This window comes from Pseudoliparis swirei, chromosome 12, assembly GCF_029220125.1.
Source record: "Pseudoliparis swirei isolate HS2019 ecotype Mariana Trench chromosome 12, NWPU_hadal_v1, whole genome shotgun sequence".
In the NCBI taxonomy this organism is placed as follows: Eukaryota; Metazoa; Chordata; class Actinopteri; order Perciformes; family Liparidae; genus Pseudoliparis; species Pseudoliparis swirei.
Window position 1 is genome coordinate 1,681,218 of NC_079399.1, and position 23,069 is coordinate 1,704,286.

The 23,069-nt window shown below is 51.0% G+C and overlaps 1 protein-coding gene across 8 annotated transcripts in view; it reads right to left on the bottom strand.

The window, feature by feature from the left end:
* LOC130202147 (titin) overlaps positions 1–23,069 on the bottom strand; it is a 36,779-nt gene that overhangs the window by 3,008 nt on the left and 10,702 nt on the right. For 6 of the 8 annotated variants that reach the window (XM_056427461.1, XM_056427459.1, XM_056427462.1 and 3 more), the window contains 10 exons: positions 22,799–22,938; positions 19,685–19,834; positions 10,650–10,708; positions 10,239–10,259; positions 6,648–6,826; positions 6,379–6,434; positions 3,224–6,014; positions 2,125–2,942; positions 1,320–1,539; positions 946–1,153 (listed from right to left, as the gene is read on the bottom strand). In XM_056427461.1, coding sequence (XP_056283436.1) covers positions 946–1,153; positions 1,320–1,539; positions 2,125–2,942; positions 3,224–6,014; positions 6,379–6,434; positions 6,648–6,826; positions 10,239–10,259; positions 10,650–10,708; positions 19,685–19,834; positions 22,799–22,938 — 4,642 coding nt within the window. The remainder of the gene's footprint in view (positions 1–945; positions 1,154–1,319; positions 1,540–2,124; positions 2,943–3,223; positions 6,015–6,378; positions 6,435–6,647; positions 6,827–10,238; positions 10,260–10,649; positions 10,709–19,684; positions 19,835–22,798; positions 22,939–23,069) is intronic. The other 2 variants (XM_056427460.1, XM_056427463.1) reach the window with 2 other exon arrangements.

The window sequence follows — 23,069 nt, forward strand, 5'->3', positions numbered from 1 at the left end:
CAGCTCCGATGGGTCCTGGACCTCGGGGGTCGGCAGCTCCGACGGCTCGGGGGTCGGCTGCGGCGACGGGTCACGGGGAACGGGAGTCTGCCACAGCGCCGGCGGTTTCGAGGGTTCCGAGGAACAGGCGGCTCTCCTCCGCCTGTTCCCGCCCCATCTCCTCTATCCGGGCCAGTATCTGGCCCAAGCTGCTCATCAGCTCTTCCTCCTGGTCTGGCTCCCTCCCTTTCAGGCACTGGGTCCTCAGGGGCCCCACGTTGGGCTCCAATGTAGCATGCCCGAGGCCGCCACCCGTGGGTTTCCCCCCCCAGCACCAAGGATCCGCCAGACAGCACGAGGTTTCGTTCAAAGACATGTTTTATTGGCCCACACACGACACCGAGCCGACCGCAAAACACGTGCCTCTGCTCACCTCCCTCTCCACTCTCGAGTGGCAGCTTTTATAAGGGTGGCCTCGGCTGCTGAGTGATTGCCAATCACCAGCAGCCGAGGCCAAATCAGACACAGCTGCCACACTCACATTGACGTACACTGACTCAGTGACTCACATTGACTCACAATGACTCAGTGACTCACATTGACTCACAATGACTCAGTGACTCACATTGACGTACAATGACTCAGTGACTCACATTGACTCTCAGTGACTCACATTGACTCACAATGACTCAGTGACTCACATTGACTGAGTGACTCACATTGACGTACAATGACTCAGTGACTCAGTGACTCTCATTGACTCACATTGACTCTCAGTGACTCACAGTGACTCAAATTGACTCTCAGTGACTCACATTGATGTACAATGACTCAGTGACTCACAATGACTCACATTGACTCACATTGAGTCAGTGACTCACATTAACTCAGTTACTCACAGTGACTCACATTGACTCACAGTGACTCACAGGGATCTACTTAGATCTCCAGGTGCATGCTGGTTACCTGCACACGGCCCCGTGTCCCGGCTGGATGTGGCACCGGCCTCCGGGGCAGCGGTCCGGCTGCAGGTCACAGAGGCTCCGGCAGGGCCGGCCAGCCACCGACAGGAAGCCGGGCCGGCACACGCAGCGCGCCTCCTTCAACCGGCCAATCGCCACGCAGCGGGACGCCGCATCGCACGCCAGGAACTTACAGGCGTCGGCCTGGTCGGCTGCGAGGAAGAAGAGGAAGAGAAGGAGGAAGCGGAGCTTAACGACATATATACACATATACATACGTACATATATATACATATATATATAAAGTTCCACAGTAGAACCAGCAGGTCTCAGAACCAGGAGGTCTCAGAACCAGCAGGTCTCCAGGTGTTCACGTACCTGGCTCTACGTCCAGGCTGCGGGTGTCGATCTGGATCATCAGGTTCTTGGCGGCGGCGGAGCAGAACCGCTCCAGGACGCCGTGGACGGCCTCGGTGATGTTGTACGGCACCGACTTGGAGAACTTGGCCTTGCTGTTGACGACCACGCTGCCCCTCTGGAAGTTCAGGATCTCCAGGTTCTGGAAGCCCGTCAGGTTGGCCTGCAGGTACGGCAGCAGCTGCACACACAAGGACAGGTTCTGAGTCCCACGAAGCCCAAAGAGGACGAGGGTTCATGGCTGCGTTCATCCGTCACACGAGGAGATGAAGTCTGTCCCCTGGGAGACGTGAAGAGGACGTAGAAAATCAAAAGACTCAAATGAGTCACAGGACTCAAAAGACTCAAAATAGCTAAAAGATCCATACGAGTCATGAGATCCACGAGGAGACTGAGGATAAAGGTCTGACTGAGGTCTGGAGACTGAGGATGAAGGTCAGACTGAGGTCTGGACATAACGACCTTGTTGCTTCTTGTGCTGCTCTACCCTGTTTCCAAGGTTCAAGGTTTTTATCTGCCATTTGTTTTCAGACCAACAGTCCAGAACCATCGTGCAGGACTCCCTCAGTCCCCCGTTAAGGAAATAAAAACACACTATCATAGGAAAGAAAAATAGATAATATTAAAAAAACATTGAGAAGGTGGTAATACGTACAAAAAAGGTAGTAATATAATCAAAAAGGTGTTAATATGGACATTAAAGTCTAAAGTGGGAACTCGTGTGTGACTCCCCCTCCGACCACCGGCCCGGTCTTGGGTTACTCACCACGTCCAGGAAGGTGTTCTCCAGGGATCGGTACTCGGACGACGTCTTGTTGAAGAGGTCCTCGGAGAAGTCCATGTTGGTGACGCGCAGGCTGAAGAACACCACCAGCTCCCGGCCGTGGCTGGCCGTGGTCATGGAGGGCGTGGTCAGGTATCTCACTGGAGCCGTGGTCAGGTATCTCACTGGAGGCGTGGTCAGGTATCTCACTGGAGGCGTGGTCAGGTATCTCACTGGAGGCGTGGTCAGGTATCTCACTGGAGGCGTGGTCAGGTATCTCACTGGAGGCGTGGTCAGGTATCTCACTGGAGGCGGGGCCGTGACGGCGGCGCGTTCCCCCCCCTCGGGCGGGAAGCCGCTCCCCTCGGCCGCCGCGTCGGTCGGACCCAGCTCCACCGTCAGGTCCCGGACCGCCTCGTCCACCACGTCTCCGGCGGCCGGCGGCGGGGCGGTTTGGCTCCGGCCTCCTTTCGGCACCGTCTCCTTCAAGTCTTCGTCGATAACGACGACCGCCGGCTCCGACTCCTTCTCTGCTTCTTCGCCGGCGTCCTCTGAAGACTCTGGAGTAGGACGCTCCGCTACCTCGAACAGTCCGGTGTCGACAGTCGGACCGGGGGCGGACGCTTCGGACGCTTCAGACGCTTCGGACGCGGCGACAGCCGAGGCCGGAGGCGTTTGGACGGCGGCCGCAGCCGGAGCCGTTGGGACGGCGGCCGCAGCCGGAGCCGTTGGGACGGCGGCCGCAGCCGGAGCCGGCGCTGCCGTCACTGCAACGTCTTCTGGACCTTCGGTGGCGTCGGGGCGGTTCGGATCCGTCGCCTCTTTGAATCGTCGGGGCCAAAAGAAAAAGGACGAATCACAGAGGATCACCAGTTAGACAGAAGCCCCTCTGAGTGGGCACCAAGCATCAGAACCACCCGCGCTGCATCTCCAGGGGGATCTCTAACCACAGATATGACTATTCCTGAGTGTCTGTGATCTCTCCGCGGTGCAGCCGGTACCTCCATGTCTCCAGTACTGCATGTAAACCCTCAGAATGTCTCATCTATGTGTCTCGGGATCTTTAAGGATCTGTTCTCAGGACGTACGTCATGTTCCTCACCTGCTCCACCAGAGCTGGATTCAGACTGCGGATCCCTCTTGGAAGTTGCCGTCGGTGTGATGGTCTCCACTTCCTGCTCGGTGGAGAAGTCACGGACGACGTGATATTCAGGGTCAGGTCCACCTCCGCCGAGCGGGACCGCGTTGTCTTCCTCGAGTGGCCGGTGGCCGTCCGGTCCGGCTGCTGGAAGGAACTCGTTGTCTTGGATATTCTGGACGGTGTCGTCTCCAAAGCCGAGCTCCGCCGTGCCGTCCGGTGGGTGGAGGATTTTAATGGCTTCGGCCGGTGGGTCAGTGACGTCTCCCTCTGGTTCGGGTTCTAAAACCTCGACTATCTCATGCTCTGGATCAACGAGTCCTGCTTCCTCTTCCGGCTCCGACACCTCGGGTAACTCTTCTGCCGGCGGTAACACGTGAACGGCGCCCTCTTCTGATTCTGATGCTTCCTTTGGACCCTCCTCCTCTCGTTCTTCCTTAGAGACATCAGTCGCCTCCTCTCCAGCCTCTGGTGGACGTTGGGTTTCCAAGCGGTCCTTGGGCTCGTTCTCTGGTACCGGGATCACTTTGCCTTCTGCTCTTACATCCTTCTCTGGTTCTGGTACTTCTTCTTCTTCTTCGGCCTCTTTCCCTGGTTCTGGAGCTACGTCTACAACCTCTAGAACTTCTTCACTTGGTTCTGAAACCTTTTCTGGCTCCTCTGATTCTGCAGCCTGGACTTCCTCGTCTCCTGTTCCTGCTACTCCCAATTCCAATTCCTCAACCGCCCCTTCACCTTCACCTTCACCTGGCGCTCTGACAACTTCTTCATCTACTTCTGACATCTTAACCACGTCCTCGGTGGATTTCACAGCCTCCTCCTCTGGTTCTGGAACCTCAGCGACCTCCTCCTCCTCTTCTTCTACCGGTCGCACAACATCAACTGCCTCCACCTCGTTTTCCAGTTGGGAAGCTTCAGGTACTAGTCCTTCTGATCCTTCAGGTTCAACCACCTCCTCTCCTTGTTCTGAGACTTCTGACTCTTCCTCTACTTCTGCATCTGGTTCTGAAACCTCATCATCTCTCTTAGTTTCTAAACTCGGATGCAACTCATCAAATAGATCTTCTTCTGGTTCCTCAATGACCTCACCTCTAACTTCAACTATTCCCTTCTCTGGTTGCAACACATCTTCTCCTTCTTCATACAACATCTCTACTGCGCTAATGCCTGTTTCTGCCTCCTCTGGTGTGGCGTCTTCTGCTTCAGAAACTTCTGAATCCTCATCAAGCTCCTTCTGCTCCAGCTCTGAAGCTGCTACCTTGTCTTGATTGTCTTCCAGAGACTCTTCTGCTTCTTCTTCCTCTGGCTCTGAAACTTCAACTATTTCCTCCTCTTCAGCTTCTTCTTCTGGCTCTGAGACTTCAGCTTCTTCCTGTGGCTCTGAGACTTCAGCTTCTTCTCCTGCCTCTGAGACTTCAGCTTCTTCTCCTGCCTCTGAGACTTCAGCTTCTTCTTCTGCCTCTGAGACTTCAGCTTCAGGTTCTGTCGTCTCTAAATTCCCTTCCTCTTGTTCATAAACTTCCGTTAGTTCAGGCGTCGGCTGCAAACCTTCAGGCGCTCCGTCGGGTTCCACCACTAACCCTCCCTCCGGCTGCAGCGTTTCAGATTCACCTTCCAACTTCGAGACATCTCGGGGACCCGTTTCCTCATGGAGGTCGTACCGCTCGGCCTCTTCCTCATTGAGGTCATACTGCTCGGCCTCTTCCTCATCGGGAAGAGCGTTGACGTCTTGGTCTTCCCGAGGCGTCGCTGGATGAGTGGGCGGCTGGCCCGTGAGGCCTGAGAGGGTAGTGACATCAGCCGTTTCCTCATCGGGGGGCGCTGTGGTCAATGATCTCTGTGTGGTCTGGGGGACGACATCTGGCCCGGGGTCCACATGGTCCTCATGGTCCACATGGTCCTCATGGTCCTCAGGTTCCTCATGGTCCTCAGGGTCCTCATGGCCCTCATGGTCCTCAGGTTCCTCAGGGTCCTCATGGCCCTCATGGTCCTCAGGTTCCTCATGGTCCTCAGGGTCCTCAGGTTCCTCATGGTCCTCATGGTCCTCAGGGTCCTCAGGTTCCTCAGGGTCCTCATGGTCCTCATGGTCCTCAGGTTCCTCAGGGTCCTCATGGTCCTCATGGTCCTCAGGGTTCTCATGGTCCTCATGGTCCTCAGGTTCCTCATGGTCCTCAGGGTCCTCAGGGTCCTCAGGGTCCTCATGGTCCTCATGGTCCTCAGGGTCCTCAGGGTCCTCATGGTCCTCAGGTTCCTCATGGTCCTCAGGGTCCTCATGGTCCTCATGGTCCTCGTGGTCCTCAGGGTCCTCGTGGTCCTCAGGGTCCTCGTGGTCCTCAGGTTCCTCATTGTCCTCAGGGTCCTCATGGTCCTGGTCCACAGGACTCAGGTCTTCCTCTGAGATCAGGTTGGGGGAAAGGCTGATTGGAGCGTCTGTCTCCAGCTGGAGGATGACGGGCGGGGTCGCGATGTAGTCCCTTACAAGTTCACCCGTTTCCCTGTGATGAATGGTTTCAATCTCGTGGGTAATGATTGGCAATTCTTCTTCATCCTCCTCCTCCTCCTTTTCGTCTGACGGCCAGCGCTCACTCACATAAATTGCCTCCGACTCCTCGGTGATCTCCTCCGCGGGGCCGGCGGTGGGCTGGAGGAGGGTCCCCAGGGCGTTCTCCTCCTCCGAGGGCCGGAGGGGAGGCCTCTGGGCCCCCGGCTCCCCGGTGGACACTTCCAACTCGTTGTGTGAATCGGGCTCACTGAACTGAGAGATGAATCATATTAATAATGCACTGACAGTTCGTCACTTTTTCACTATTAAAACAACTATTTGTTATGCAGTAAATCTTCATTATGGAGGGTCATTCATTTCCATATATTTTAATCAGAAGACAAATGTTTTTAACAGGAATTCTTAACAAGGCTTCCAGAAATAAAGATGCAACGTGTTTGAATGAGGCCGAATTGAAAATGTCATTTCAGCTCATTTCTTGTCTTATATGCTCCTAAATTATATCATACTCCAGTTATTACAGGCTCCACCCACACACTCTTTTCTTCACATTGTGAATTAATTATATTTCCAACAAATGAATTAATAAATCCACAACATCGATAACGTTTCTCACCTCATCCACTACTTCCACCGTCGAGGTCGCCGTCTGAGCCGGCAGGAAGATTCCTCCTGTGAACGCAGAGCGGTGTCACCTCCAGACGAGCATCCATGAAATACCATTTACTGCTCATCCATTGGATTAAAACACATTTACGGTTCACAGATGGATGTCGTATTTTTACTAGATTTCATATAGTTTTAATATGCTGCAAATCCATTCTTTAGTTGTACTCTGTGTTCAGAATGCAACTCTAAAGCAGGAGTGGAGCAGCAGCTCGTCACCTGGTTGGAAGGTGAGCGAGTCCAGATCGATGGGCAGCGACGCCTCCTCGCGCAGTGCCTCCGTCACCACCGCCCAGAGGCCGGAGGGGGCCGAGGGGGCCGGCTCAGGGGCCTTCGAGGTGATTTTAGGAGAATTGATCTCGAAGACCAGAGAGTAACGCACCGAGATTCCTCCAGGCCTGAAACCACAAGAGAGGAAACATCATCGTGGCTGACTCCACTAATCCGTCTCGACCCTCTGCACAGACACGCCCAAATATATATACTATATAATATTAATATATATATATATATATATATTAATATATATATATTAGGGCTGTGAAACGATAAAAAAATTTAATTGGGTTAATCACAGGTTTTTGTGGATTAATCATGATTAATCACATATTACCGATATTCTCGGTATATTTTGTGAGAACATAGAGATTTATGACAAAAGACGGATATATACATTTATACATTCTTCTATACAATGGTGCTGCAACTCAGCAGTTATTTAGCAGTTTTCTTCCATATGGAACATTAATACATCTTCATCCTAAACAGAATGTTTAACCCTCCTGTTACCTTTAGGGTCAATTTGACCCCATTCAATGTTTAATGTCGGTGTTCTTTGGGGTCAATTTGACCCCAGGCTGTTTTTCACTGTGTCAAACATATCAGAAATATCAACTTTTTTATTTATTTAAAGGGCTATTTAGGTAGTCAACAAACAAACATAAAGTACCTCACACTTAAACTTGGGAAGCAATATTAATTCTAATAATTTTCTGCAGGTTTTAATTGCTGGGGTCAAATTGACCCCGAGGGTAAAATATGTTAGTAAATGTAAAGGTAACAGGAGGGTTAAACAGAACATGTTTCTCTTGTTTGTCAACCATGAACTCCACCATGATACAATCTAAAGGCCTCTAGTCTTCCTCTAGCAGCTGCTGAGGCAAACTGACTGTGTGGGTTTTCTTCATGAACTGGGCCGTGATGAAAGGGACGGCGGGGACACCGCTGCAAAGCTGAAACCTCACCGGCCCGGACAGGTGGACAGATTGACAAGTGACTTTGTTTTGCTCGGTCCCGATGCGCGCGCACGGAGCTCTGTGGCGCGCCAGACGGAGATCGATAAGTGTTAACGCAACGCGAAGAGACAGAAATGACATGCTGCTGTGGAGATACGATCAACAACAGACGTTTAGTTTAATAAAAGAACAAAGACGTGCTCTAGAGAACATGTCAGGGGGCGGGCCAATCTCTTTAATGTCATGCGATCTACCGACACTACGCCGCGATCGACTGGCAGGTCGCGATCGACGTGTTGAGACCCTGATCTACAGGAAGTAGAAGTCGTAACAAGGTTTCCGGAGGTGAACCTGCGGAAGGATCATTACCGATGAACAGACCGTCTGCATGAGAGCGGACAGAGTTCAGATTGAAGTGGTGGATTGGAAGCTCATTTTGCAAGTGACTTTTTTTTCGTCCCGACGACCAACAACAGACAGATTGGAAGCTCATTCTGCGCATGCGTTAAATGCGTAAAAAAAAAAAAAACTAGTTAAACCTGTAATTTAATTAACTGACATTGACAAGGTTAGAAATAATGATTTGTATTTGAAGTATTAATTAGTTTCTTCAAACTTTGCTTTCGTCAAAGAATGCTCCTTTTGCAGCAATGACAGCATTACAGACCTTTGGCATTCTAGCTGTTAATTTGTTGAGGTAATCTGTTGAAATGTCACCCCACGCTTCCTGAAGCACCTCCACCAGTTGGATTGGCTTGATGGGCACTTCTTGAGGACCATACGGTCAAGCTGCTCCCACAACAGCTCAATGGTTGAGATCTGGTGACTGGCCACTCCATTACAAACAGCAAGCTGCCTGCTTCTTCCCTCAAGAGTTCTTCACAATGTGGAGGTGTGCTTTGGGTCATTGTCCTGTTGGAGGAGGAAATTGGCTCCAATCAAGCGCTGCCCACAGGGTATGGCATGGCGTTGCAAAATGGAGTGATAGCCTTCCTTATTTAAAATCCCTTTTACCTGGTACAAATCTCCCACTTTCCCAGCACCAAAGCAGCCCCAGACCATCACATGACCTCCACCATGCTTGACAGATGGTGTCAGGCACTCTTCCAGCATCTTTTCACCTGTTCTATGTCTCACAAATGTTCTTCTGTGTGATCCAAACACCTCAAACTTGGATTCATCTGTCCAGAACACCTTTTTCCAATCTTCCTCTGTCCAATGCCTGTGTTCTGTTGCCCATACCAATCTTTTCTTTTGATTGGCCAGTCTCAGATATGGCTTTTTCTTTGCCACTCTGCCTAGAAGGCCAGCATCCCGGAGTCGCCTCTTCACTGTCGATGTTGACACTGGCGTTTTGGGTACCATTTAAAGAAGCTGCCAGTTGAGGACCTGTGAGGCGTCTCTTTCTCAAACTAGAGACTCTAATGTACTTGTCTTCTTGCTGAGTTGTGCACCGGGGCCTCCCTCTTCTCTTTCTGCGCTGGTTAGAGCCCGTTTGTGCTGTTCTCTGAAGGAGTAGTACACACCGCTGGAGGACATTTTCAGTTTCTTTGCAATTTCTGCATGGAATAGCCTTCATTTCTAAGAACAAGAATAGACTGGCGAGTTTCACATGAAAGTTCTTTTTTTCTGGCCATTTTGAGAGTCTTATCGAACCCACAAATGTGATGCTCCAGATAATCAACTAGCTCAAAGGAAGGCCAGTTTTATAGCTTCTCTCATCAGCAAAACAGTTTTCAGCTGTGCTAACATAATTGCACAAGGGTTTTCAAGGGTTTTCTAATCATCCATTAGTCTTCTAAGGCGATAACACAATGTACCATTAGAACACTGGAGTGATGATGGAAAAGGGCCTCTATACACCTCTGGAGATATTTCATTAGAAACCAGACGTTTCCACCTAGAATAGTCATTTACCACATTAACGTGTATTTCTGATTGATTTAATGTTATCTTCATTGAAAAAAACAATGCTTTTCTTTGAAAAATAAGGAAATTTCTAAGTGATCCCAAACTTTTGAACGGTAGTGTATATGAACATATTTATATATATAAATATATATATGCCTTCAACACCTCATCTTCCCAGATAAAGATAGATAATAATACCACTAATCAATACTTTGTCTTTTAACAATAACTCAATAACTCGTGTATGGTTTAGTTTATTTCTGTCTTTCATGAAACAGATCATAATAATAAAAATATCATTTGTTCTCAACAGAAACATATTCTTAATTTCTTTCTGAAATCGTCCACAACCAGAGTTTCCTGGTCGTGAATCCTTCATAAGATTAGAGCTCGCGTCTGATTGGTCGTGACAGCTCGACCTCCACGAGTCCTCCCGCCTCCTCCAATCAGGAGAGAGCTCTTAACGAGGAGGAGACTCAGAACAGCTGCTGTGTGTTCCTTATTCTGCTTAGTGTTGACATGTCGGGACAAGGGTCACACACACACACACTGACACACACACACACACACACACACACACACACTGACACACACTGACACACACACACACACACACACACACACACACACAGGAGGTGCAGCCCAGAGGGAATGAGTCGTTTACCCGTCAGTGTCCTGCGTCTCGCTGCATCGGGAGAAGAAAAGAAGACTTGAGGGCTGGAACAACAACCACAACAACAACAACAACAACCACAGGGAGTGTTGAAACTGCTCTTCCTTTTTTATTTAACTCCATCACAGCTTCTCTTGAAATGTTGTTTTTAAACTTCTTTTTTTTCAGTAAACAATTTACAGAAATACATATTCATTATGAGATTATTTCATGTTCTCGTCTCAGAATACAAAAAGGAAGTGGAGTCATCCACCATCTTTGTAATTTCCTCCACCTTTCCCTTTCTTCATCTTTGCTCGTTACAGTTCTGTGAATATCGGAATGTTGTTTCCTCTTTATTCCATGTGAACCCGACCGACCACCTCATCCGTTATAAAGATGTCCGTCCACGTTGGGCCTCACCTGATCCCCAGCACCTCGATGCCTTTGTATCCTGGAAGCTTGTCGAACACATGCTGCATCTGTGGAGAGAGAACCAATCAGAGAGGAGACAATGAGCTCGTTAGTGACAGACAGAACCAATCAGAGAGGAGACAATGAGCTCGTTAGTGACAGAGAGAACCAATCAGAGAGGAGACAATGAGCTCGTTAGTGACAGAGAGAACCAATCAGAGAGGAGACAATGAACTCGTTAGTGACAGAGACAACCAATCAGAGAGAAGACAATGAGCTCGTTAGTGACAGAGACAACCAATCAGAGAGAAGACAATGAGCTCGTTAGTGACAGAGACAACCAATCAGAGAGAAGACAATGAGCTCGTTAGTGACAGAGACAACCAATCAGAGAGGAGACAATGAGCTCGTTAGTGACAGAGAGAACCAATCAGAGAGGAGACAATGAGCTCGTTAGAGGCAGAGAGAGAACCAATCAGAGAGGAGACAATGAGCTCGTTAGAGGCAGAGAGAGAACCAATCAGAGAGGAGACAATGAGCTCGTTAGTGACAGAGAGAGAACCAATCAGAGGAGACAATGAGCTCGTTAGTGACAGAGAGAACCAATCAGAGAGGAGACAATGAGCTCGTTAGTGACAGAGAGAGAACCAATCAGAGAGGAGACAATGAGCTCGTTAGTGACAGAGAGAGAACCAATCAGAGAGGAGACAATGAGCTCAAGTGACAGAGAGAGAGAACCAATCAGAGAGGAGACAATGAGCTCGTTAGTGACAGAGAGAACCAATCAGAGGAGACAATGAGCTCATGTGGACTCATGAGAACTCATGTGGACTCATGAGACCTGTGGGCTCATGTGGACTCATGTGGACTCATGTGGGCTCATGGACTCATGTGGACTCATGTGGGCTCATGTGGGCTCATGTGGACTCATGGGCTCATGTGGACTCATGGGCTCATGTGGACTCATGTGGGCTCATGTGGACTCATGCTGGCTCATGTGGACTCATGTGGGCTCATGTGGACTCATGTGGTCTCATGTGGGCTCATGTGGACTCATGGGCTCATGGGCTCATGTGGACTCATGTGGACTCATGTGGACTCATGTGGGCTCATGTGGGCTCATGTGGGCTCATGTGGGCTCATGTGGACTCATGTGGACTCATGTGGGCTCATGTGGGCTCATGTGGACTCATGTGGGCTCATGTGGGCTCATGTGGGCTCATGTGGACTCATGTGGGCTCATGTGGACTCATGTGGGCTCATGTGGGCTCATGTGGACTCATGTGGGCTCATGTGGACTCATGTGGACTCATGTGGGCTCATGTGGACTCATGTGGGCTCATGTGGACTCATGTGGGCTCATGTGGGCTCATGTGGACTCATGTGGACTCATGTGGGCTCATGTGGACTCATGTGGACTCATGTGGGCTCATGTGGACTCATGTGGGCTCATGTGGACTCATGTGGACTCATGTGGGCTCATGTGGACTCATGTGGACTCATGTGGGCTCATGTGGGCTCATGTGGACTCATGTGGACTCATGTGGGCTCATGTGGACTCATGTGGCTCATGTGGCTCATGTGGACTCATGTGGACTCATGTGGGACTCATGTGGCTCATGTGGACTCATGTGGACTCATGTGGACTCATGTGGGACTCATGTGGACTCATGTGGACTCATGTGGACTCATGTGGACTCATGTGGACTCCTGGTTCAGACATGTGGACTCATGTGGACTCATGTGGACTCATGTGGACTCATGTGGACTCATGTGGACTCTTGTGGGCTCATGTGGACTCATGTGGACTCATGTGGACTCATGTGGACTCCTGGTTCAGACATGTGGACTCATGTGGACTCATGTGGACTCCTGGTTCAGACATGTGGACTCATGTGGACTCATGTGGACTCTTGTGGACTCATGTGGGCTCATGTGGACTCATGTGGACTCTTGTGGACTCTTGTGGACTCCTGGTTCAGACATGTGGACTCATGTGGACTCTTGTGGGCTCATGTGGCTCATGTGGCTCATGTGGGCTCATGTGGACTCATGTGGACTCATGTGGGCTCATGTGGACTCATGTGGACTCATGTGGGCTCATGTGGACTCATGTGGGCTCATGTGGGCTCATGTGGACTCATGTGGGCTCATGTGGACTCATGTGGACTCATATGGGCTCATGTGGACTCATGTGGGCTCATGTGGACTCATGTGGGCTCATGTGGACTCATGTGGACTCATGTGGGCTCATGTGGACTCATGTGGGCTCATGTGGACTCATGTGGGCTCATGTGGACTCATGTGGGCTCATGTGGACTCATGTGGACTCATGTGGGCTCATGTGGGCTCATGTGGACTCATGTGGACTCATGTGGGCTCATGTGGGCTCATGTGGACTCATGTGGGCTCATGTGGGCTCATGTGGGCTCATGTGGACTCATGTGGGCTCATGTGGACTCATGTGGACTCATGTGGGCTCATGTGGACTCATGTGGACTCATGTGGGCTCATGTGGACTCATGTGGACTCATGTGGACTCATGTGGACTCATGTGGGCTCATGTGGACTCATGTGGACTCATGTGGGCTCATGTGGACTCATGTGGGCTCATGTGGACTCATGTGGGCTCATGTGGGCTCATGTGGACTCATGTGGGCTCATGTGGACTCATATGGGCTCATGTGGGCTCATGTGGACTCATGTGGGCTCATGTGGGCTCATGTGGACTCATGTGGGCTCATGTGGGCTCATGTGGACTCATGTGGGCTCATGTGGACTCATGTGGGCTCATGTGGGCTCATGTGGCTCATGTGGACTCATGTGGACTCATGTGGGCTCATGTGGGCTCATGTGGACTCATGTGGACTCATGTGGACTCATGTGGCTCATGTGGCTCATGTGGACTCATGTGGGCTCATGTGGACTCATGTGGGCTCATGTGGACTCATGTGGCTCATGGGCTCATGTGGACTCATGTGGACTCATGTGGCTCATGTGGGCTCATGTGGCTCATGTGGACTCATGTGGGCTCATGTGGGCTCATGTGGACTCATGGGCTCATGTGCTCATGTGGCTCATGTGGACTCATGTGGGCTCATGTGGACTCATGTGGCTCATGTGGACTCATGTGGGCTCATGTGGACTCATGTGGCTCATGTGGACTCATGTGGACTCATGTGGACTCATGTGGCTCATGTGGGCTCATGTGCTCATGTGGACTCATGTGGGCTCATGTGGACTCATGGGCTCATGGGCTCATGTGGACTCATGTGGCTCATGTAGGCTCATGTAGGCTCATGTGGACTCATGTGCTCATGTGGACTCATGTGGGCTCATGTCTCATGTGACTCATGGCTCATGTGGACTCATGTGGACTCATGTGGCTCATGTGGCTCATGTGGACTCATGGACTCATGGGCTCATGTGGACTCATGTGGACTCATGTGGGCTCATGTGGACTCATGTGGCTCATGTGGCTCATGTGGACTCATGTGGCTCATGTGGGCTCATGGGCTCATGTGGACTCATGTGGGCTCATGTGGACTCATGTGGACTCATGTGGCTCATGTGGACTCATGTGGGCTCATGTGGACTCATGTGGCTCATGTGGACTCATGTGGGCTCATGTGGACTCATGTGGACTCATGTGGACTCATGTGGCTCATGTGGACTCATGTGGGCTCATGGGCTCATGTGGACTCATGTGGGCTCATGTGGACTCATGTGGACTCATGTGGCTCATGAATCATGTGGACGCTCATGTGGACTCATGTGGACTCATGGGCTCATGTGGACTCATGTGGCTCATGTGGACTCATGTGGACTCATGTGGCTCATGTGGGACTCATGTGGACTCATGTGGCTCATGTAGGCTCATGTGGCTCATGTGGACTCATGTGACTCATGTGGACTCATGTGGCTCATGTGGACTCATGTGGGCTCATGTGGCTCATGTGGACTCATGTGGCTCATGTGGGCTCATGTGGGCTCATGTGGACTCATGTGGGCTCATGTGGACTCATGTGGACTCATGTGGCTCATGGCTCATGTGGACTCATGTGACTCATGTGGACTCATGTGGCTCATGTGGACTCATGTGGGCTCATGTGGCTCATGTGGACTCATGTGGCTCATGTGGACTCATGTGGCTCATGTGGACTCATGTGGCTCATGTGGACTCATGTGGACTCATGTGGACTCATGTGGGCTCATGTGGGCTCATGTGGACTCATGTGGGCTCATGTGGACTCATGTGGCTCATGTGGCTCATGTGGACTCATGTGGACTCATGTGGGCTCATGGGCTCATGTGGACTCATGTGGGCTCATGTGGACTCATGTGGACTCATGTGGCTCATGTGGACTCATGTGGACTCATGGGCTCATGTGGACTCATGTGGCTCATGTAGACTCATGTGGACTCATGTGGACTCAGCTCATATGGACTCATGTGGACTCATATGGGCTCATGTGGACTCATGTGGACTCATGTGGGCTCATGTGGACTCATGTGGGCTCATGTGGACTCATGTGGGCTCATGTGGACTCATGTGGACTCATGTGGGCTCATGTGGACTCATGTGGGCTCATGTGGGCTCATGTGGACTCATGTGGGCTCATGTGGACTCATGTGGACTCATGTGGACTCATGTGGGCTCATGTGGGCTCATGTGGACTCATGTGGACTCATGTGGGCTCATGTGGACTCATGTGGACTCATGGGCTCATGTGGACTCATGTGGACTCATGTGGGCTCATGTGGGCTCATGTGGACTCATGTGGACTCATGTGGGCTCATGTGGACTCATGTGGGCTCATGTGGACTCATGTGGACTCATGTGGACTCATGTGGACTCATGTGGGCTCATGTGGGCTCATGTGGACTCATGTGGGCTCATGTGGACTCATGTGGACTCATGTGGGCTCATGGGCTCATGTGGGCTCATGTGGACTCATGTGGCTCATGTGGGCACATGTGGGCTCATGTGGGCTCATGTGGACTCATGTGGACTCATGTGGGCTCATGTGGACTCATGTGGCTCATGTGGACTCATGTGGCTCATGGACTCATGTGGACTCATGTGGGCTCATGTGGACTCATGGGCTCATGTGGGCTCATGTGGACTCATGTGGGCTCATGTGGCTCATGTGGACTCATGTGGACTCATGTGGACTCATGTGGACTCATGTGGACTCCTGGTTCAGACATGTGGACTCATGTGGACTCATGGACTCATGTGGGCTCATGTGGACTCATGTGGGCTCATGTGGGCTCATGTGGACTCATGTGGACTCATGTGGACTCATGTGGGCTCATGTGGACTCATGTGGACTCATGTGGGCTCATGTGGGCTCATGTGGACTCATGTGGGCTCATGTGGACTCATGTGGACTCATGTGGACTCATGTGGACTCATGTGGACTCATGTGCTCATGTGGGCTCATGGGCTCATGTGGCTCATGTGGACTCATGTGGACTCATGTGGGCTCATGTGGACTCATGTGACTCATGTGGCTCATGTGGACTCATGTGGGCTCATGTGGACTCATGGACTCATGTGGACTCATGTGGACTCATGTGGGCTCATGGACTCATGTGGGCTCATGTGGACTCATGTGGCTCATGTGGACTCATGTGGACTCATGTGGCTCATGTGGGCTCATGGGCTCATGTGGGCTCATGTGGACTCATGTGGGCTCATGTGGGCTCATGTGGACTCATGTGGACTCATGTGGGCTCATGTGGGCTCATGTGGACTCATGTGGGCTCATGGGCTCATGTGGACTCATGTGGGCTCATGTGGACTCATGTGGGCTCATGTGGGCTCATGTGGACTCATGTGGGCTCATGTGGACTCATGTGGACTCATGTGGACTCATGTGGGCTCATGTGGGCTCATGTGGACTCATGTGGACTCATGTGGACTCATGTGGACTCATGTGGACTCATGTGGGCTCATGTGGACTCATGTGGACTCATGTGGGCTCATGTGGACTCATGGGCTCATGTGGGCTCATGTGGACTCATGTGGGCTCATGTGGGCTCATGTGGACTCATGTGGACTCATGTGGGCTCATGTGGACTCATGTGGACTCATGTGGGCTCATGTGGGCTCATGTGGACTCATGTGGACTCATGTGGACTCCTGGTTCAGACATGTGGACTCATGTGGACTCATGTGGGCTCATGTGGGCTCATGTGGACTCATGTGGACTCATGTGGGCTCATGTGGGCTCATGTGGGCTCATGTGGACTCATGTGGACTCATGGACTCATGTGGGCTCATGTGGGCTCATGTGGGCTCATGTGGACTCATGTGGACTCATGTGGGCTCATGTGGACTCATGTGGGCTCATGTGGGCTCATGTGGACTCATGTGGGCTCATGTGGACTCATGTGGGCTCATGTGGGCTCATGTGGACTCATGTGGCTCATGTGGCTCATGGGCTCATGTGGACTCATGTGGGCTCATGTGGACTCATGTGGGCTCATGTGGGCTCATGTGGGCTCATGTGGGCTCATGTGGGCTCATGTGGACACATGTGGACTCATGTGGACTCATGGGCTCATGTGGGCTCATGTGGACTCATGTGGGCTCATGGGCTCATGTGGACTCATGTGGACTCATGTGTGGCTCATGTGGACTCATGTGGGCTCATGTGGCTCATGTGGACTCATGTGGCTCATGTGGCTCATGTGGACTCATGTGGGCTCATGTGGGCTCATGTGGCTCATGGGCTCATGTGGCTCATGTGGGCTCATGTGGGCTCATGGGCTCATGTGGACTCATGTGGGCTCATGTGGCTCATGTGGGCTCATGTGGGCTCATGGGCTCATGTGGCTCATGTGGCTCATGTGGGCTCATGTGGACTCATGTGGACTCATGTGGGCTCATGTGGGCTCATGGGCTCATGGGCTCATGTGGGCTCATGTGGACTCATGTGGCTCATGTGGGCTCATGTGGACTCATGTGGCTCATGTGGACTCATGTGGACTCATGTGGACTCATGTGGGCTCATGTGGGCTCATGTGGGCTCATGTGGACTCATGTGGGCTCATGTGGGCTCATGTGGACTCATGTGGGCTCATGTGGACTCATGTGGGCTCATGTGGACTCATGTGGGCTCATGTGGGCTCATGTGGACTCATGTGGACTCATGTGGACTCATGTGGGCTCATGTGGACTCATGTGGGCTCATGTGGACTCATGTGGACTCATGTGGGCTCATGTGGACTCATGTGGGCTCATGTGGGCTCATGTGGACTCATGTGGACTCATGTGGGCTCATGTGGGCTCATGTGGACTCATGTGGACTCATGTGGGCTCATGTGGACTCATGTGGACTCATGTGGACTCATGTGGGCTCATGTGGGCTCATGTGGACTCATGTGGACTCATGTGGACTCATGTGGGCTCATGTGGACTCATGTGGACTCATGTGGACTCATGTGGACTCATGTGGACTCATGTGGGCTCATGTGGACTCATGTGGACTCATGTGGGCTCATGTGGGCTCATGTGGGCTCATGTGGACTCATGTGGGCTCATGTGGACTCATGTGGGCTCATGTGGGCTCATGTGGGCTCATGTGGACTCATGTGGACTCATGTGGGCTCATGTGGGCTCATGTGGACTCATGTGGACTCATGTGGGCTCATGTGGGCTCATGTGGACTCATGTGGGCTCATGTGGACTCATGTGGGCTCATGTGGGCTCATGTGGACTCATGTGGACTCATGTGGGCTCATGTGGGCTCATGTGGGCTCATGTGGACTCATGTGGACTCATGTGGGCTCATGTGGGCTCATGTGGACTCATGTGGACTCATGTGGGCTCATGTGGGCTCATGTGGACTCATGTGGACTCATGTGGGCTCATGTGGGCTCATGTGGGCTCATGTGGACTCATGTGGACTCATGGGCTCATGTGGACTCATGTGGGCTCATGTGGGCTCATGTGGGCTCATGGGCTCATGTGGACTCATGTGGGCTCATGTGGGCTCATGTGGACTCATGTGGACTCATGTGGGCTCATGTGGGCTCATGTGGACTCATGTGGGCTCATGTGGGCTCATGTGGACTCATGTGGACTCATGTGGGCTCATGTGGACTCATGTGGACTCATGTGGGCTCATGTGGGCTCATGTGGACTCATGGACTCATGTGGACTCATGTGGGCTCATGTGGGCTCATGTGGACTCATGTGGGCTCATGTGGGCTCATGTGGACTCATGTGGACTCATGTGGACTCATGTGGGCTCATGTGGGCTCATGTGGACTCATGTGGACTCATGTGGGCTCATGTGGGCTCATGTGGACTCATGTGGGCTCATGTGGGCTCATGTGGGCTCATGTGGACTCATGTGGACTCATGTGGACTCATGTGGACTGGGACAGCTGTTGATCCACATGGTGGATCAGGAGCAGCTGACAGCCATCATATAGTTTTGTTATTACGCTTATATTAAACACATTTAATAAAAAATATAAATTATAATCTTTTATCAAACCAGAATATCAATATATTTTTAAAAAGTCTTTTATTCATATTAAAATTAAATTTTGTAATATATATCAATATATTTGATTTAATATTTTTGTTTACATAAGGTATATAAGTCTATATAAGTTTATATAAGTCTATATAGGTCTATTTAGGTATATACAAGTTTATATAAGTCTATATAAGTCTATATAACTGCTCATGTTATGCTATAATCTTCATCCACCCTTTCCAAGATGGCGCCGCGGACGGCGCCTCGGTGTCTTGGTGCGCGATTCTTGCACCTTCCGCCAAAGAAAGTTCCTCGTTTGTTTGTGAAAACATTCTTTGGCAATAAACCTGTTTCTGATTCTGATTCTGATTCTGATTATTTTAGATCTATTTCCTGTTCCAGTTGGATTCAAAGACGTAGATATTTGTTCTATATTCAGCAGGATTGTTAAAATGTTTAGAAATACAAGAAACGAATCTCGACAGAATAATGAAGAAGATCAATGACCGTGACTCGGGGCTTTGGAGGTCAACTCAATGGGCCCACCTGGTCCTGCAGGTGGTGAGCCAGGTCCACGTACTGGGGGGAGTCCGGATCGTCCAGCAGCTCCCGGTAGCCCGGGTCCACCAGGTCGATGCTGAACTCCACGCGCTGCTCCGCCGGACCCTCGGGGACCACGTTGGGGAGCTCCGAGTCCTTCAGGAGAACAGAACCGGTCAGCGAGGCAGGAGGTGGCGGTTTGGTCTTCATCCGAGAACTGGTCCTCCACCAGGAACCTCTCTTCAGCTCTGTTGTTGGTCTCACCACTTAAAATGTGGACCTCCTTCAGGACAAATCCAACCATTGGCTGAAGGTCACCTCCTTCAGGACAAACCCAACCATTGGCTGAAGGTCACATGATTGATCCCTCAGGTGGAAGACCAGTTACAGTTTTTACTTTCACTGGGAAAATGTTTTGTTCAAGTTGGCTTTCCAAAATGACTTTCTTCTTCATAAGGCCCAGAGCTCCCAGTAGCTACTGGTTCTCCAAAGGACTCTATCAGGACTCTACCAGGACTCTACCAGGACTCTACCTGGACTCTACCGGGACTCTACCAGGACTCTACCAGGACTCTACCTGGACTCTACCTGGACTCTACCAGGACTCTATCAGGACTCTACCAGGACTCTACCAGGACTCTACCAGGACTCTATCAGGACTATATCAGGACTCTATCAGGACTCTACCGGGACTCTACCGGGACTCTACCGGGACTCTACCTGGACTCTACTGGGACTCTACCAGGACTCTACCAGGACTCTACCAGGACTCTACCTGGACTCTACCTGGACTCTACCAGGACTCTATCAGGACTCTACCAGGACTCTACCAGGACTCTATCAGGACTCTATCAGGACTCTACCAGGACTCTACCAGGACTCTATCAGGACTCTACCAGGACTCTACCAGGACTATATCAGGACTCTATCAGGACTCTACCAGGACTCTATCAGGACTCTACCAGGACTCTACCAGGACTATATCAGGACTCTATCAGGACTCTACCAGGACTCTATCAGGACTATATCAGGACTCTATCAGGACTCACAGAATAATTACACGTCAGATTTTTATGAAACTTGGTGAACGTGTTCAGCTTTGGGTCAAAGAAGAACCCGTTGAATCTCTCACTAAATAACCATATTCATAATAATAATAATGTGTATATATAATGAGTGCTATTCTTGTGCAGTTTGGTTTTAATAGTTTATTAGAAAATTATAAAAAACTATTCAGAGGATTTCAGTGAAACGGTTTGTTGAGTTTTAGTGGTGGAGTCTTTTCCAAGTATTTGTAGAACTCGTTCTGCCTCGTTGGTGGACTCAGAGAACGGCTGTTGCGTAAGGGGTCTCCAGTTGGTGATCATGAAACTTCAGCCGAGTTTATTTCTCCTCTGATTCATGGCTGTGAACAGTGTCATCTGTTAATCTGCTGGTTTTCATCCCCGTGAATCGTAGAGGTTCATAAAATATTTAAAAAGTGAATGCTTGCATTCGCAGTCAGTCCAGCCCAAAGGCCTGCACTCTAAAACCTCCATGTCTACAAAATATTGGCATTTGTGACAGAGGAAAAGTGCAAATACTCGTTTTTCCAGGAGTTTTTAGAGTCTTATATGAATCAATATCGGTTCACTGACAGATGCCCATAAAGAAAGAAAAAAAAAGAAAGGATGATTGGAGCGTCGGCTCCATATAACCGAGTGTAAATCTAAACGAGTGCGTCGGCTTCTCCGAGCGGCTGGAGGTGGTAAACCACCACCTGCCCTCTCATATGGAGATTGCCCGAAGAATAAGGAGAACATTGGGAGGAGGTGATCACTCTCCTGCCACATTATACCCGCGGACCGGCTCACTCAGAACCAATGTCTCCCAGAACTTCTGGTTGAGAAGCGTCACGGGGAGGCGGCAGCAAGACGCCGTCAGGAGGACGTCGGGGTCGCCATCTACAAGGACTCGCACTGGAAGATTGTGGCAGCTGTGGTTTAGGAAACGGTGTCTAATTGGCCTCAGCTGCTGGCTGATTGTTAATTAGCCAGCAGCTGAGGCCAATCAGTGTGTGATTAGCCCTCAGCTATATATGATGTTGGAGCCCCACAGGGAACTGTTCCGTCTCCCTTCCTCTTCACCCTGTACACCAGTGACTTCCAGTACAACACGGAGTCATGCCATCTGCAGAAGTACTCTGATGATTCTGCAGTGGTCGGGTGTATTAGGGATGGATGGGAGGAGGAGTACAGGGCAGTGGTGAGCGACTTTGTAAAGTGGGCCGATGAGAACCACCTGCGGCTGAACGTGGCCAAGACCAGAGAGATGGTGGTGGACTTCAGGAGGAAGGCGACAGCTCCTACACCTCTGAGTGTCCTGGGAGTGGACGTGGACATGGTGGAGGAGTACAAGTACCTGGGCGTCTCCATCGACAGCCGACTGAACTGGAAGGCCAACATCAACGCTGTGTACAAGAAGGGATGAGTCGTCTCTTTTCCTGAGAAAGCTTCGATCCTTCAACGTGTGCAGCAAGATGCTGGAGTTATTCTACCAGTCGGTTGTGGCCAGTGTGCTGCACTTTGCCATTGTCTGCTGGGGAGCAGCATCGAGCCGGTGACACCAGCCGTCTTAACAAACTGGTTAGGAAGGCTGGCTCCATCATCGGCTGCCAGCTGGAGCACCTGGAACAGGTGGTGGAGAGGAGGACGTTGAAGAAACTGGTGTCCATATTGGACAACCCGGACCACCCTCTCCACCACCTCCTACAGGGACAGAGGAGTACTTTCTCCAAACGTCTCCTCACGCTCCGCTGCCACAAGGAGAGATACAGGAGAACATTCCTGCCGACGGCTATGAGGCTCTACAACAGTTCACCTCTTGCCAGATCACCCTAACCCTTCTTATATTTTGTGCTTTGTTTTTTTATTCTTGTGTGTTGCTGCTACTGACTCGACAAATTTCCCCTTGGGGATTAATAAAGTATATATCTATCTATCTATCTATCTATCTATCTATACGTAGCGACAATGCTAAACCAACAGAAAACTCAATTAAAGTGAGTTCAGCTGGTCTGAAGGAGAGAGCGTCTGTGGGGACAGAAGTCTCTGTTTGCTCAACCAACATGTCAGCGCTTGCCTTTACCTCCTCTTCCTCCTCCTCCTCTTCCTCGGCTGGCTGGGTCAGCTGGAGGCCGGGGCTGGTGGAGGCCCTGGCAGGGCGGAGGAGGACGACGGTGCTGGTGGGAACCGGCGGGGCGACGGTCTGAACCGCTGCACCTGAAGTCACCAGAGAGGCGTTCAGGGACATGGAGCTGCCGGAGAGTCCTCAGCCCATGAGGGTCCACTGGTCCTCACAGCCCATGAGGGCCACAGTGATAACTCCATAACAATGATGACGACATTAAGAG